The sequence below is a fragment of the Labrus bergylta genome, chromosome 12 (assembly GCF_963930695.1).
Source record: "Labrus bergylta chromosome 12, fLabBer1.1, whole genome shotgun sequence".
NCBI classification, from domain to species: Eukaryota; Metazoa; Chordata; class Actinopteri; order Labriformes; family Labridae; genus Labrus; species Labrus bergylta.
Window position 1 is genome coordinate 16,256,635 of NC_089206.1, and position 15,750 is coordinate 16,272,384.

General features: G+C 39.5%; 1 protein-coding gene across 2 annotated transcripts; it reads right to left on the minus strand.

Annotated features, from left to right (window-relative positions):
- Window positions 1–957: 957 nt before the first annotated feature.
- On the minus strand, window positions 958–14,158 carry acvrl1 (activin A receptor like type 1). 2 transcript variants are annotated; one of them, XM_020635113.3, is made up of 11 exons: window positions 13,669–14,158; window positions 13,448–13,529; window positions 6,479–6,550; window positions 5,040–5,276; window positions 4,568–4,761; window positions 4,359–4,458; window positions 4,126–4,272; window positions 3,731–4,006; window positions 3,364–3,561; window positions 2,387–2,517; window positions 958–2,161 (listed from the first exon to the last, which is right to left on the minus strand). In XM_020635113.3, the coding sequence occupies exons 3-11, from the start codon at window positions 6,546–6,548 to the stop codon at window positions 2,015–2,017; spliced, it is 1,500 nt and encodes a 499-aa protein (XP_020490769.1). In that variant the 5' UTR covers window positions 6,549–6,550; window positions 13,448–13,529; window positions 13,669–14,158; the 3' UTR covers window positions 958–2,014. The 2 variants fall into 2 exon arrangements, with proteins under 2 accessions (XP_020490769.1, XP_029133426.1); XM_029277593.2 differs by having other exon boundaries at window positions 13,448–14,158.
- Window positions 14,159–15,750: the final 1,592 nt, after the last annotated feature.

The following is a 15,750-nucleotide window of genomic DNA, read 5'->3' on the forward strand; positions in this document are numbered from 1 at the left end:
GCGTTTGAAATTTGTGATATTTATTTTTTAACTAGATAGATTTAAGAAGTTTATAATGGAACTTCTCAGATTGTATAGGCCTGAATAACTTACTTTGTTAACATAATATGAAGTCAAACAACAGATAGAAGGTTAAATAGGTATCTGTATTATAAAGAGAATGCTAGAGAATTTAATGACTAAGAATATATATTTTTCAAGTTTATTCATGAAGGCTACATCCAGTCAGACTTCCCTTACATTCATCTATTTATATTTTCTAAGGCAGCTGTCTGTTAAGTTTGAGTGATTGAGATAAACTGTGAACTTCTTATGTTAATACATCTTGAAGCTTAGCTGCCTGTTTACCTGAGGTCCATGACAACGGCCTCTACATTAAAAAAACATACTTACATAATTACTCTGTGTGTGTATATATGTGATTCCTTTTGTGTTTGGGTATCTGCAACTATGTTTTTCTAAGTTTAAAAAAAAGAAGCTTTTTGTGTTTTCATTGCTTTGATGACAAGTGTCTGATATACTGTAAGTTGTGAACATGCTTTATAATTTGATTTTTAAATCTTCTTCATGATAATGGAAGCAACAATTCATTCTTAGATTTCTGTTTTTACCCCTGAAGTGAAGCACATTGATCTAACCTGTAATGTAATGTGCTTTATATATAAAATTGCTGTTGTTTTTCAAGTGGCACATAGGCTAATATGGCTGTGCACATGTGATGAACCATATTAGTTTTGGTAAATTTTCAATCTACCTACCCCTGATATAGTTCACTGTTGTTATTATTTGTTGTTGTGATGAAACATGATTGCAGAACAGATTACACTGCAAATCTCTTAAAGCATGCTGCATTACTGGTAGCACCATCGATCAGAGTTGACCTGCTATCTGATGCCCCCTACTGGTCAATGAGGGAATAGCAAACAAAAGAGATACATATAGTACAGCAAACAGCTGAAAAATGCAATGGTTTATTCATCATATACAATATTACATGTCTGTTTGTGAATTACTTTAATGACCATAGTAACTGTGATAGTACATTTTTGGCCTACAGAAATGTAAAATATTATCTTAAAAGTTGTGATGTAAAAAAGTATATAAAATGTGTCTTGAGGTTGAATAACAGAATATAATACCCCAATTAAAATATATTTACAATAAACTCATTGCTGATATGATACTTCAATGCTTAGAATATGTACAACTAAGTAGCTCAATGTGTCTGTGTGCAGATAAATGATGCTCAATCTATTGGAGTAAAATGTGCTTACACAACAGATTATGTGCTTTGGTATGAGCATGTTGTTAAATATTTCCTGCATTCAAAAAAACAAAAAAACAAGACCTTTGTGTTCTTAATGACTTTGGTCATTTTGGTTAAAAAACCCATAAGTGCAATTTTACTGTATCTCTAAAAGAAAAGCCAGAATGAAAAGTCCCTTATCTTTTACTATAAAGAACAGCCAGGTCAGGAGAATATCCGGAGCAGTCCTCCTAAAATTATCTAGACATTTTCAGGAGTGCATATGTGAAAATGGCTCTAGAAGCTAAATGACTGTGTTCTGCAGAGTTTTCCTCTCTCAAAACTACAGGAGACTTTGACAGTAATAAATAAAAACTATTTGTGTGCAGAACAGCCTGTGAATTGTTCCCTATCCATTATTTTGTAGTAGAAATGTCTAAAATCTTTATTAGCTGAAAATAACCAAAAGAAAAATAGAGTGACATAAATTGAAGTTCTTTATAATTTCCTTAATGGGCCTCTTGGTTTGAGGCACTAGATATATGGCCGCTGCAAAATTAGGCTACACAAAAAGCATAGCCTCAGGTGTGAGCCAGTCTAGACTCGACTGCCCAGAGTCATCTGGTTTTAATCTAATCTGGTAACTGTGTGAGTCATTATCTTAAAACATGCTAATGATTTGCTCCTCGAAAAGTTGGAATGCAGTGAATTAACCCTTCGATCCTATTTTTCTAACCTTGTGTCCCTGTTTCATCCTGCTTTTCTGCTCTATATGTCCCGCTTTAGTTTCTCAATGCAGAAGTCACTTTCGTTGTCCAGTTTGGAGAGCGTCTTCCTCACCCGCAGGGCTGTGAGGCGGGCTGGTGGGCTCTGGTACCAACACTCCTTCATGATCTTCACAATGGCAGTCAGGATCTGGATACGCGTATGAAAAATGTAAAACATCACTGGGTTGTGGAGGAGCAATGTAAGATTATGCAGATTATTTTTGAGTCTTTGTCAATCCATCATCAAGTATGTTTTTTTTTTTTTTTGCAAACTTGTATGCTTATCTATCAGACATAACTGTGTAAGCCTGAGAAAATGGGGGTGCTAAAAAAAGTAGTTGCACGTGTGTTTTTATATGATTAAATGACCTACAGGGTGGGAATGGAGCCGATTGTGCAAGCAAGGCCTCTGCTGGTCCACACACACCACCTTCTTCATCTCCTCAAAGCTGGGATCTAAGGGTACCTGGTCAAAGAAGGGAGGACGGTATTCTTCTACAATACCTGTAACAAAAGAAATTGAGAAAAAAGTTTCATAATGTTTACCTTGGCTTAAGCTGAGCAGAATACATATTTTTTTACAACACAATCTTTGTTAAAGGATTCACCGGGAGGGTAAAAAAAAATCAGTCTTTAATGTTTGACAATTGTCACAAACATATAATTAACCTCATGAAAAGATTATTATTAAACCACTATTTAATCTCCTCACGTTTTTCAGACAAAGATACATTTATCTAAATACAAGGCTTGAAATAGCACTCGGAAATGGTCTGCAGCGAGAGTTTTGTAAGTATGTTTTACTAAACCAGTGAGCACTCAAAGATATCAATGCACTAGGAGGAAAATCTGCAAGGCATTCTGAGTGTGTGTTGTAAGTTGTGTCAGAGCACAGACACACACAATTACTCATGTCTTTTCATCTTGACTAAGTGTGTTTGTGTATGTGTGTGTTTGTTCGTGCATGGATGTGCGAGCATTTCCAAACTGTGTGCGCTGGCATCTGGACTATGTACAAGTGAGTGCTGACACCAGATAAGACTGTTTATAATTACTGCAGCGCTAATCATGAGAGAGGATAGTCGAGGCAGACACAGACTAGGAAAACACTGGAGTGCTGAGAGACACGGGACTAACTGCCTCTTATGTACACTCATTCAGAGCCAGGCAGACAGGACAGAGAGCACACGTATAACAACGTATAAATAAATCATTTGATATTACATACAAAGTTTACTGTTTTGTTTTTTTTGTTTTAAAATCTGAAAAAAAATAACAGTGTAAATGCAAAACGGTTGTTGTAAAGTGTCCTTTATGGTGTTCTTTTTCTTTTAATGTTCACTTTTTTACCATTGACAATAGTTCGGCGGGAAATTTCCCAGAAGACCAGGCCTAGGGCCCAGATATCAGTTTGCTTGTAGGACTCAAAGACCTCCATGCGAATGGTCTCGTCCAGCACCTCAGGAGCCATGTAGCGCTTGGTCCCCACCCGAGGGTTGTTGCCCACATCCAGGTAGTCATGGGACTGGGAGTGTATCACTGCCAAACCTGAGGAGAGAGTGAACAAAAAAAGAGCAAAAATGCAACATTTAATCTATGGTGAATCCCAAAAAAGACATTTAGGTGGATTTTTTTGTTTTGTTTTAAAACAACGTAACAGTAGAAGTCTGGTGGATTCATTGTGACTTCTCTGTCCTTGCTTTTACACAACCCTCACCTAGGTCAGCAATGCAGCACTGTCCATTGCGTTTTACCAGGATGTTTCTGCTTTTCAGGTCTCTGTGGGCTATAGCTGGCTTTTCCTGGGAGCTGACAATCTCAGTGTGGAGGTGAACCAGGCCACAGGCCACAGACAGGCACATCCTCAGGCAGCTCTCAGGCTCCAGGCTGCTGTACTGCAGGAAGTCGTACAGCGAACCCAGCTCATGGAAGTGGGTGACGAGCCACAGCTGGGTGCTGGAATTCTTGGATGTCATGTCAGAGGCTATAAAACCTAAGGACAGAGTAGAAGGCCGCTATAAAAATGTCCGTCTTGACACTTGGCTGACACTGCAACTTTTATAAGCACAGGAAATGCATATCAAACAATTCCTCTGCAACATTTATGTTTACCCAGTATGTTGTCATGTCGCAGCTGCACAGTATTGTATATCTCTGTCTCTCTGAACCAGGACTGCTCATCCCGTGAGGAAAAGATCTTGACGGCCACACTCTCCCCCATCCAAGTTCCCCTCCATACCTCCCCATACCTGCCTTTACCTGAAACAGAGGGACACAGTGACACAACTGCAGATAAACAAAATGGGCCCAAGAAGAGCAGCAGTGTAGTGAGTAAGGAGACTGACCAACACATTCGACGAGTGATATTTGTCTTGCCATAGTCCTCTGGACCAGATATGGCAGCCCAGTCCCGCTCCCTGATGTACAAAACTCATCAAAGATTTCCTAGGGAACAAGACAGAGACACAGAAACACAATAAATATATGTGGAGGCTCAAAAACATCTTTTGATATTATGGTGACAAACATGTTGTCAAACATCAATTTTTCTTACACCGTATGTGGGGTCTTCTCCATTTGGAACCTTTAGCATGGTGACATCATGGTCTTCAGCATTTTTCAGTCTGCAGTGTGCCTTTCTGAAGTGCAGGAACAGCACGAGACCACACACACTGGCAGTCATGATTAACAGCATCAAGGACACAGGGATCCACAGCTCGGGACGACTGACATCTGGAGGCGGTCCATCTGGATATGCATTAGCAGACACACACATTTTTTAAGTCTGTGAACCCAGAATATCTGCTCTAGGTGACCACAAGGGGGAACCAGTTCCTATCTAGAGGGAAGTTTTGAATCCAATCTTTACAAAGTAAGAAAAGGCAGGCACTAAAACTGAGAGGAGTGAGTGATGCTAATCTACCAGACTCAATACCACAGTGCTTCATAATAGATGAATGTGATTCTAAAATTGTCTAAAAAAAAAAATCGAAAATAAATTGTAAACAAAGCTTTTGGATACTGACTGATGTCTGGAGGTGGTTTGGTGAGGGCGTTGCATTGATGCGTTTTGCAGCAGTTGACATAAAAGCCATCAAAGCTGGTTAAACACTGCTCTTTGTAGTTAGCTGCCGAGAAACAGCCCCTCTCCTCATCGCCACGCACCCAGGTGTAGAAGCAGATATCTCCCCTGCAAGTTCCATTTACACATGTGCCCTTTATATTTTCACATGTGCAGAGCAGCTTCCCGTCCTCCTCAGACTCTGAATCACAAAGAAGTACAAACAAAGAGTGTTAAAAAGGGCAATCAAACCTGACATCTACAGTGACACACACACACACACACGCATGTAAAAAAAATGATCTTCATAATTAGTTGTGATTGTATAGCAGTAGTTACCAGTCAACAGTAACTCGTGAAAACGTCCAAAAGCTCAACTTTGTGACTTAAAATTATAATTAAAAGGTGAGTAAAATAGTGAAAGTCCTTATTTGTACAGACATGATGCTTGTCTTATGAGAAAACCAGAAATAATGAGACTTGGTAATAAATTGAGAATGGCTAACATTCTTCCCTTTCAACAAGACATCAAAAAGATCCTGAGATATACTGTTAGTTTAGAAGGACAGTTTTTTTCGTCATAGAGTACAAAGTGTGCCTGAAGGAGAATTCAAAGACAAATAAACCACATAAAAAAAGTCTAGGTGACGCAATAAAAATAAATAATTAGGAGATTATGGCACTTTTCTATGGAGCCCCTTAAATTCTTGTGTATTAAGATATTATGTGCTATCTAACTTGTGCACACAAGATTTGTTTCTTGTTCTTTTTGGGACTTCAGGGGCTCTGTACTTTTCAAACTCAATTCAGATTTTCTTTTTTTAGGTTATCTGATGCTCAATGTGTGTTACAGAAGTATTAATGACTACGTTGGCAGATAAACCCTGAACTCTTCAAGTTAAAATGTCAACACATAACGTGTGAGAAGACATAGAGATCTGCAGCAAATTCTTTCTCATAAATAGAGTCACTGCAGAGAGAAAAGGTACCTACAAATGATTGATCATGTAAGAATCTTCCAATGTAAAATGGTCAAACTTAGTCATCATCACCTGATGAATATGAGTTCCTAAACCTTTCATCTGTTGTTTGGTCCACTAATAGCTGAGATGATATTCAAGAATTTCACAAGCCACTAACACACTTTGTATTTCATGCCAGGAAGGGTTGTACACTCTGCCTGTCTGAGCTTGTTTGCTGGAAACAGACTCTTGTTTTTTTTACAGTGGGCGGCAGATGAGAACTGTGGGACATAACAATACGTTCTAAGTGCAAGCTGGAGAATCCCAACGAGTCATGTGATTCAGTGTCACGCTTCAATGTTTTCTTTAATGAGGCTTTAAATGACTGGAATGAATGCTTTTAACAACCCGGAGTTATTTCTACATCTGACCACTGACTCACCTGCATGGACAGCGAAGATCCACAGAAGCGCCCTGACAAGCACCACTGTTAGCAGAGCAGAGCTTCCCATCTCTGTAAGAAAAAAATGTCAAAAATCAGACACAGTTAATCAAATCAAATGATAATAATACAATAAGTGTAGTTTCTGTATTAACTGTCACAAAGTATTTTATTAAAAATCATCATAAAGAGCCAAAGTGAACGAGATTTCATTTGGGTTTGAACTGAAATTTGAGCAGATATCTCACTTACATTTACGGACTCTAACTTTATAGGTAATGCGTCCACATTTAGCAAAGGAAGTCATGCGGTCCAAAACAACCTTCCTCTGGCCCAGTCTGCCTGTCTGTCTGTACAGTAATTGCATTGGGTGGGAAAGGGGGCTTAGGGGAAGGAGTCTGTAACAGCACTTCAGAGTGTTTGTGTATGTGTGCAGAGACTGTGTGCGGCGCTGTGCTACCCAGGCTCCAGGCCTGTCGACTCCTCCACTACCCCGCTCACAGAGTAAATATTGATGGCCACGCTTCCTGCCATTGAGTGGCCCCACCCGGCTGGCTGGCGAGAATCAGGGCTGCTCATTGTTTAGGACTGCACTGCAGAGGGTCACGCAAGCAGGAGGGCCATCACACAGGACTCAGCTTTACTCATTACGGAAGCCTCTCTTAAATTTAACTTAAAAATGTTAATGGTATTTTTGTTTCTCAAGTAATAGTGAAAAATAAGATGTTTGTTAAAGTATAAAACAATATATAAATATTCTTATTCTTTGTTGAAATGCAACATGCACTGGATAAATATTAAGTAATTTAAAACTGTCAACATACTTTGTCTAAAATACTCCTTTTTAAATTCTCTGTTCTTACTTTAGACAGCACTTTTTATTACACTTGTCTTATTTAGCTGTTACTTATTTTATATAAATAGGAAAAAAAAGTCCTATCACCTCAAAGGGGGTGACGATAATCTCAAATGTGTGCAGATGGGTTGAATATCATAGGTGCCATTTGAGCTGTGAACAAGTATCACCTTGTCTTAAGTCAAAAAAGGATTCAAACTGTTAGTTGGTGTCACTGCACAAAGAACAAAACAGTTTACTAAGCCCGATTGCCTGTTTGAAACAAACACTTTTTTGAGTGCTTCAAGATACGATCATCACTAAAGTGTATGTCATGCTAGACGATGAAAACGAACACAATGCTCATTTATCATTTTGACATTTAAGGTAGCTAGATTATACATCGTCAACTCATACACTGAGCAGTATAAATAAATGAAAACTATTCCTAGAAATGTACAGTAGCTGTCAAATAGAGGCCATAGACTGTATGATAGCGCCACAATGAATTTTCTCTGGTCTAGTCTGACAATGGAGAACAACACAGAACATGACTGCAACTTTACTGACTTAGTGGCTTTTTTTCTCTAATATGCAAGACGGGGGTCAATTATATGTCTTGTCAATGTTGCGTTCCTGTGCTTGTGCTGGGACATGAGCAACCGTACCGTTCCAAAGCACACCTCTTCCAACTGCGCCAGGGACAATGAAGTGGACTGTACAGAGCACTCACACTAGTCAAACATACTGGACTTTGGGTGTCATACGTGCTTGGACGTGGTACAAATTGCATAGTGTGAGTGCGCTCTAGCTTGGTCTCATCCACACTAAGCACTGAGTGGGATAGAGGAGGAGCTCTAACATCAAACTTGCAGAAATTGCGAAAGTGTGTGGTCATTAGGTTGTGGTTGTGAGGCCCCTGGTACAATGTGCACAAGTCCCCCTCTGATGGTCTGCAAGCCCTTCGAGCTTTTAGCTATAAACAAATGCCCCCACAAGTCAGTGAGATAGCTGCTGCTTTGAAACTGGCTTCCCCTGGTTGTTCTTTGTACAAGGCACAAAAAACTGCTCACTTTTCCTACAGCTCATGGTTCTGTCCATATAAAAGCAATGTAACGGCAAGCACAGGGCACAACAACCACGAATGCTCATCAGAGGAGAAAGTAAGAGGATAAAAGGACACAAGGTCAATTGGGGAACATGACCCTTACGCCTTACATCTAGCATAAAAGCTGGGTTAGGTTTCAACGTTACCTAAACAAAACTTTGCACAAGCGTGGAGTGCCATAAGTGCACAAATTTCACCAACTCTTTAAGTTGTAAGAAGAGAATGTAAAAGAGCAGTCTTCAAAGCAATCTCTTTTAAATCCAATGATTCCAGTGGCTCAAACGGTGGGGCTGATATAATACAATGGGAAGGTTCAAGGCTGGGGTCTGTGGTATAGAAACACTGAAAGGGAACTTCTCTGATGTCTGAACCATATTTTCCAAAAAACTACAATTTCCTCACACTGGGATGTTCTAACGAGGGCCCTGTCTCAATTAACCAACGTGCCACAGGCCAAGCTGACAGCTAGTCTCTCTTGGTGTGGATTAAATATCTCCCCTGGCATCTGGGACAGCAGGTCCCTGCGTAGTAGGAGAGGCCAGGACTCCCTGTAAAGGAGCTGGGTTATCTCTCCTAGGTTAGCCCTCCTCCTGCATCCTTGCAAGGTTTTGTGAAATCAGAGCTATCTGAGGAAAAAGCATACAAACAGGCAAAAGACCAGTTGTAGCCACATTTCTGCACAAAACAATTCCCATGAGTACGCCCCATGCCCACGCTTCTCCATGTGATTAGTGCTGTTGTGACAGCCACAGTAACTCTCACCTTTTCAGAGAACATGGGTCTAGCTTGTGAGAGGCAAGAGTGCAAGCGTCCAATTGGCCCCAAAGCAAGAGCCGAGGCCATCAGCCTTAACAGCCTTTGGCAAGACCTGAGAGACACAAATTTGCCTCTTTGAAAAATGGGCTAAAGTCTCTGAGGCCCTGCACTCTTTCCCCAGCTTGTCTCACTCTGCCCTGGGCTGAGTCTGTAATTGGTCCTATAAAGTAGAAGGTATGAATAGAAAGGAGAACACTCTTTTCCAGATCTATGTTGAAACCTCAATTCATCAAGTGTTGTGTGAGTAACATTGTTTAGTCTGCTGTCGGCAAGAGGACACCACAATGAGCCAGTCGTCGATGTAAGTGGCTACTCAGATGCCTTGCCTCTTGAGCATTTAGAAGAAGAAAAAAAAACACCCAGGCTCAGAGAGACCAAGAGGGAGGACCAGAAACGTAGAACTTGTCCCTTGAATTGAAATTTGAGATATAGCCTGTGTGGCGGAAACACCAGAGATGTCAAAATAAGCGTCCTTCAGGTTGAATAACATGGACAAACTTTTTTTTTTTTTTTTTTTTAAACAATCGCTTGTGCACAGAAAACCCAGCAGAGTTTTCTCTCTTGTATATGGACAGTGTAGCTGGGTCCTGGAAAGACAGTTAGCTTCAGAGCGAGGCTTTGGAACTTGTGCTTGTAGCGAGAAAGGTTTTTTGAATGACTGGCAGTATAGTTTCTATCTGTTTTATAAGGGAATGGTTGCACGTGGCAAACCCATCTACAGTACAGTACTATAATTACAATTATAGGACTGTAAATTACATCTTCCATGACACTGGCATGCTTGATTCCAGCTAATTATGGCTGGTGGAATGGAACAGGAACTTTTGATGAAGTCACGCTGGAGACGTCCCCAATGTGAAACACAAATGAAAAGCCATGACAGAAAACCAAAGGTTGAGCGGATTACCTGTTGCACACTTTTCTTATTCAGAAGACAGACATTGATGTTGTGAGAGCGATAACATTTTCAGATTATCAAATTATCAGAGATAAAAGACTTTAAACCAGCTCTAGATAATAAATACTTAAAACTTTGAGAAATGTATGTCAAAATGGGTTATTCCTAATGAGAATAGTATGCTAGGGTTACAACTTACAGCATTATTCAGAAGGAACAGTAAGATATAATAAAAGGTCAAATAAAAATTCCACTTTATGAATTGCGCCACTAAAAGAATAAGGTGAGTCTGTCTCATTTTACCCCAAATTCCTGATAAAACTGGGCAGTAGCTACAGAAACAAAATCTCACTTCCAAATCTAATCAAATAAAGGAAATGCTATGTAGTGAACTGTCAAACAAAAAATCACACCAGTTGACAATCTGTTCCCACACAACTTATAAAAATAGCATGTGATAAATCCAATTCAACATGAACATTGGTACAGTCCCAATGGGTGTTAATCACAATAGAAGTACTTACAAAAAGGCACATGTTAGGATTCTACCTCATGTCTCTCACAGTAAAATTGGCCTTGTGCTTCACACATCTGGCAGAGGAACTCACATGTCAGCACTAATTACGGATATCCTCCTTTAGTTTTGATGCATAGATATATTTAAGTACCAACCACAGGAAGCCTTCACTTTACCTTTGTCATTTCATTTAGTCGGTCAAATGTCACTGAAGAGAAACCATAGAAGTGAAGGTGGAGAAATTGAGTCTGACTGATTTAACACAGAATATGTTTCAAAGGGAGTTTTCATAGTTTATCAAACTGTGAAATCAAATGGAAAATCTCTGCTGCACATTCCGCCACACAGGCTTGGTGTTACGTGCATTTCACATGAGTGATAAGAATGTATGAAAACTAGCTTTAGACTTTCCACCCATCAGGCTTTGCTGCAAGGCTCAAATTCAACGAATGAGAGCCAACCACACAAAGTCACTACAACCCCAAGCCATAGTTAACCAAACAGAAATGAGCACTTCCTGTGTCATGCAGCCTACGCGGCAGCCTTGGTTAATCTGTGGGTCTAGAGGGGAAATAATCTAAACACAACTCCACCCACAGAATCAACTTATTCTCAGAGGAGGAGCATTAATGTATCTTATTTCTCTAGCGATAATTTTTATCAGCCGCAGAGTCGCGACACGGGAAAGAGCTGTAATCACCTCCTTCATCATAGGCGGCCTGACTTTAGACTCCAGCACACTTCCTCTCTCAGATCTCTGTTTGCCTCCATTCAGTACAACGACACAACTGCCTGACCCCAGGGGGAAAAGATCCATTGCCATCTCTTCCTAACATCTGGAGAGCTTTGACTAGGGGAGGCACATCTCTCATTCCATCTGAATGACTGTGTGTGGTGGATGGTGGGGGACTTGGCATAACACAAGAGCCTCAAACAGCCCTTCTACTGGGCCTCTTCACATCAAATAAAGCCTATAACTGGTTTTGGAAAATAACTTGCAGCAGGATTAATGTAAAAGCTTCTATCATGTGGTTCGAATATAAAAAAACCCTATTATATTCATTTTTTTCAACTGCTTAGCCACACATGCTTTTTGTTTTAATATATATAAATATATATTTAATCCAAGGATTGGGCCTTCTGCTTGTTAACGCAACAGACTGACTGCATCTTTTGTTTACCAGATAAAGCCAGGCTATATGGCTCAGTTGCTATCTGCATGCTCTCACATGTACACCTACAAAGAATGCATGTCCAGGGAAGAAAGGGATGAATATAGCCCAGACATAATGCATGCACAAATTTCCAGTAAATACATTAAAGCATGAGAACAAAGAAAGACCAAAGTGATATCATGGACCAGAGAAGCGCCCATCTAAAAAAAGAGCATGTGTGGTCTAAATCATGAGCCATGCATAAAAAGGACAAAAGAAGTGTGTGGAATAGGTAAAGGAAAGGAACAAGTTTAAATCTATATGCAGGGAGGAGAAGTTCAGGTCTGATTAACATTGATATGAAACCAACCCTCGTCACCGAGTGTGAACATTTCAATGGTAGAACTTTTCACGGGATATGGTCCTGCCACAAAGTCAAGTCAAGCAGGCGGTATACAATCCTTTCCAGACCCAGACCATGAAAGCTTTTTTAACTGAACAGCAAAGTGGTGAAGTCTTGCGGAAGAACATCCTCTGTCTTTCTGTTAATTGCTGCCATAACTTTAAAGTACAAGGGGGAATATAATTAATGTAACCTGTATCAACAAAATGACTGTTTCTTGGCAACCCAATCTGTTCATTTAGGTCAAACTAAGTGTTTGGAGGATTCTAAAACAACCTTCTTTAACTCAATCCTCAAAACAAATGCATAGTACACTATAGCCATGAATATATTCACAACAACACTAACTTGCTTTAAGAGCAAAGTATCTTAATTTACAAGTGAAATCTCAAACTGTGAAAGCTTCTTATCCCCTATAGACTGAGTAATACAGGATTTCTGACGCTAATACAAATATCAATACTTTGATAGCTGATAGTTTTGATATTCAATTTAGGTAACACTTTAAATTATGTTCACAATATTCACCATTAACTAGTTGCTTATTAGCATGCTAATTAGTAGTGTACCGGCTGTTTATTAGACTTTATTAAGCACTTATTAGTACCTTATTAACATGAGCATAGTCTAGACTCTATAGGTAATAGGCCATTAACTAAAAGTTTGTATACCTCTTAATTACAGCTTATTGAAAGTAAGTTAGGACATTGTTCAACAGGAATTATGATCTTAGCATCCTTTGCTTAGTGCGACCCTAATGAAGTTAGAAGTAAGAAAAAAGCACATTAAGATCATAATTCATGTACAACGACTTACACTTATCAGGTTGAGGTACTAAAAGGAGAAGTGCTCAATAATGGCTAATGAACAGCCAGGATGCTACTAATTAGCACGCTGTGCAAAAAATGTAGCTGCATTGAGGGAAACAAATCAGGATACAGGTGATGTTTACAAGAAGGCGATGTTAATAAGAACATTAAAAGCTACATGGTTTGTTTTAAGAATGGCTGATAAAGACTACGAGATTATAATGTAAATTTGCTCAGGTAGGCCACGATTTGACACCTGTTTGTTCACACATCTGGAAACACGTGCAGTGATGAAAGGCGCAGTCACAGGTGAGTAAGTAAGTAAGTAAGTAAGTAGGCGTTCAGTTGTAGCAACTTTGGCTCATTATGAAACACTTGAGTGGGCTTAAAACATTGAATGTGAGATAAAATCATGTTTTATACGGTTACCTGTTTCCTGCTCGTCTTTTAACTTGACAGACGCAAACGCCGCACGTCTCCCATATCACAGTTAACCTGAAGCGTCCCTCCGCTGCGAAAGTGTTTCGAGTCAAAGTAGGGGGGAAGAAAAAAAATACGCTTAAAACAAAACTGTCCTCATTTCAGGAATGGAGTAAATGTTTCGTCTGAAATGCTCGGTTTGCAGATGTTTCATCCGCGGAGAGCCTCACATCCTTTCCTGCTTCGGTCACAAACCAATCGACGTTTCTGAGAAAAGTTCCTCCGCAGATTTTCGATTTACTCCGAAAACTCCGAAACTACTCACTCGGTAAGAGGAAAAAAGTCGTCTCAAAATGTGAAAAGAAGTGGAAAAAAAAGAAGAAAGAACTGACTGGCTGTGCTGTGCTGTGGCCAGAGGCCGACAAACAGCGGGTTGAAGCCTATCTCATCTAGGTCCAAATCTGCGATGATAAACCGACAACTGGAACCAGACCAGACTCCTTCCGCTTTACAAGTCAAGGCTCACTGCAAGTCCTCTCCTATTAACTAAGAACACGTTTTTGTTGTTGACTATGGTCCTGATCTTAAGGCAAGATTACTTCTTTTTTTTTAAACAGTATAGCGTTTTGTCCCACCCCTTATTGTCCCGTACAGAGAGAGCCTGCTCTGCCTGGAATGTGTTCTCATAGCGGTTTTCCTGTTGCTCGCCAAACCTCTCATTTTCCTCTTTCCCTGTGGACTTGCTGTCTGCGCTGCACTGAAAGGAATGTGTTTCAAAGACCCCACTTTGACACAATAACATTTTTTTCTGGGGAAAAAAACAAAATCTCTTCCACTTTCGCCTCCTTTTTTTTTTTTTTATCAGTTGAGCCTAAACCATTATCTTGATTTTAAGATAGGCCTATAACTTTATCTTGCATTTAAGCAACAGTGTCAGATAGGGGCTATGGAACATTTTATAATTTGCTTCGAATAACAATAGGATCGTAAAGATATAGGCCTACAGTTACCTTTTCCAACTAGAATAAACATGTTCTGGTTTAAAAGTTAAAGCTGCTATAACTTTTGTTTTTTGTTGTTGTTGGGGGCAGCAGAAACAAATAGGCCTACTCTGTTGACATAAAAAAGAGGCCCCCATGGTTTTAAAGATGTAGGCCTATTTGTGCCACTCTAGAGAAAGTTTGTTGAACCCAACGGCCAAACATATAGAGCCATTTCATCAGAGGTCCTTCAGAATCTCACATTCAAGCCTTAAGAACGTACACTGTCAGGGATAAACAAACTTAAAAAAGAAGCAATTTGGCAGAATCTAAAGCTTTTGATACCGAAGGGATTTCTAGGTTACATAGGGAAAAGCAATTTTTACACATGGCTTCGGCCTATTGCTCCATTCTTTTCGGACAAGGACGCAAAGGTGGGCCATGAAGCTTGAATGGTACTGTGATGCTCGCGTCCAATGTAAATAGGAAACCACTTTATCCTGCTAATCTGCGTCTGTTGTATTAGGTGAGTGTTGAAATTAAAAAATCTTACACATCTCTTCATATTCAGGTTGACTCAATAAAGCTTAAGTGCCTTTTCTGTTTCAGCAATTCTGGAAGTCAAAGTGTAACTTATTCGTAAATGCAATTGACTTCTGGATGCCAGACAGACTCTGCTGTGTGAAAAGGCTTCATTCAGCAGACCCTGTGTGTAATATAAATTCCCCTCCTTGTTCTCAGGCTCTGTAATCTCTCTCTTTTTTGGCTTCAGGCTGAAGAAACAGCTGGAAGCTCTCACATAATCTGTTATGTAGAAAAGACAGAAAATTGTTTTCTTTTTATTTATCTGTGCTTATTTTTCATCTTTGCTTATCTCAGTTGTTCCAAGAGCCACATGGCCCTATTCCTTAAGATTCACAAGTCTTTTTTTTAAATTATCCACTGAAGTACAGGAAACGTGATATTGCTTAATACATTCCTTTTTTTTTTTAAAGGTAAACTGTTGTTAAAGACATGACTCATTCAGAAAGTCAATATTTAAGCTGCGAAAAGACAGCATAAATAGTCATTTCCAGAGCTTACATTTTTACAGACTTTTACAGACAGATGTGTGCAGTACAAGTCTCTTTACTGTTCCTTCACTCAACAGATCTGTATTCATTTTAGAGCTGACCTCAAGTCCCGAAGTTCCCTCCTGCTAAGAGGAAGTGAGCCAAAATAGTGAAAATGTCTCTATTTGGAGACATATTCTAGATATCGTTTGACTTACTTTAAATGTAAGCATGAAAATGAACTTATTTAAAACAAGTAATCCCATAAAATATTCTTTCC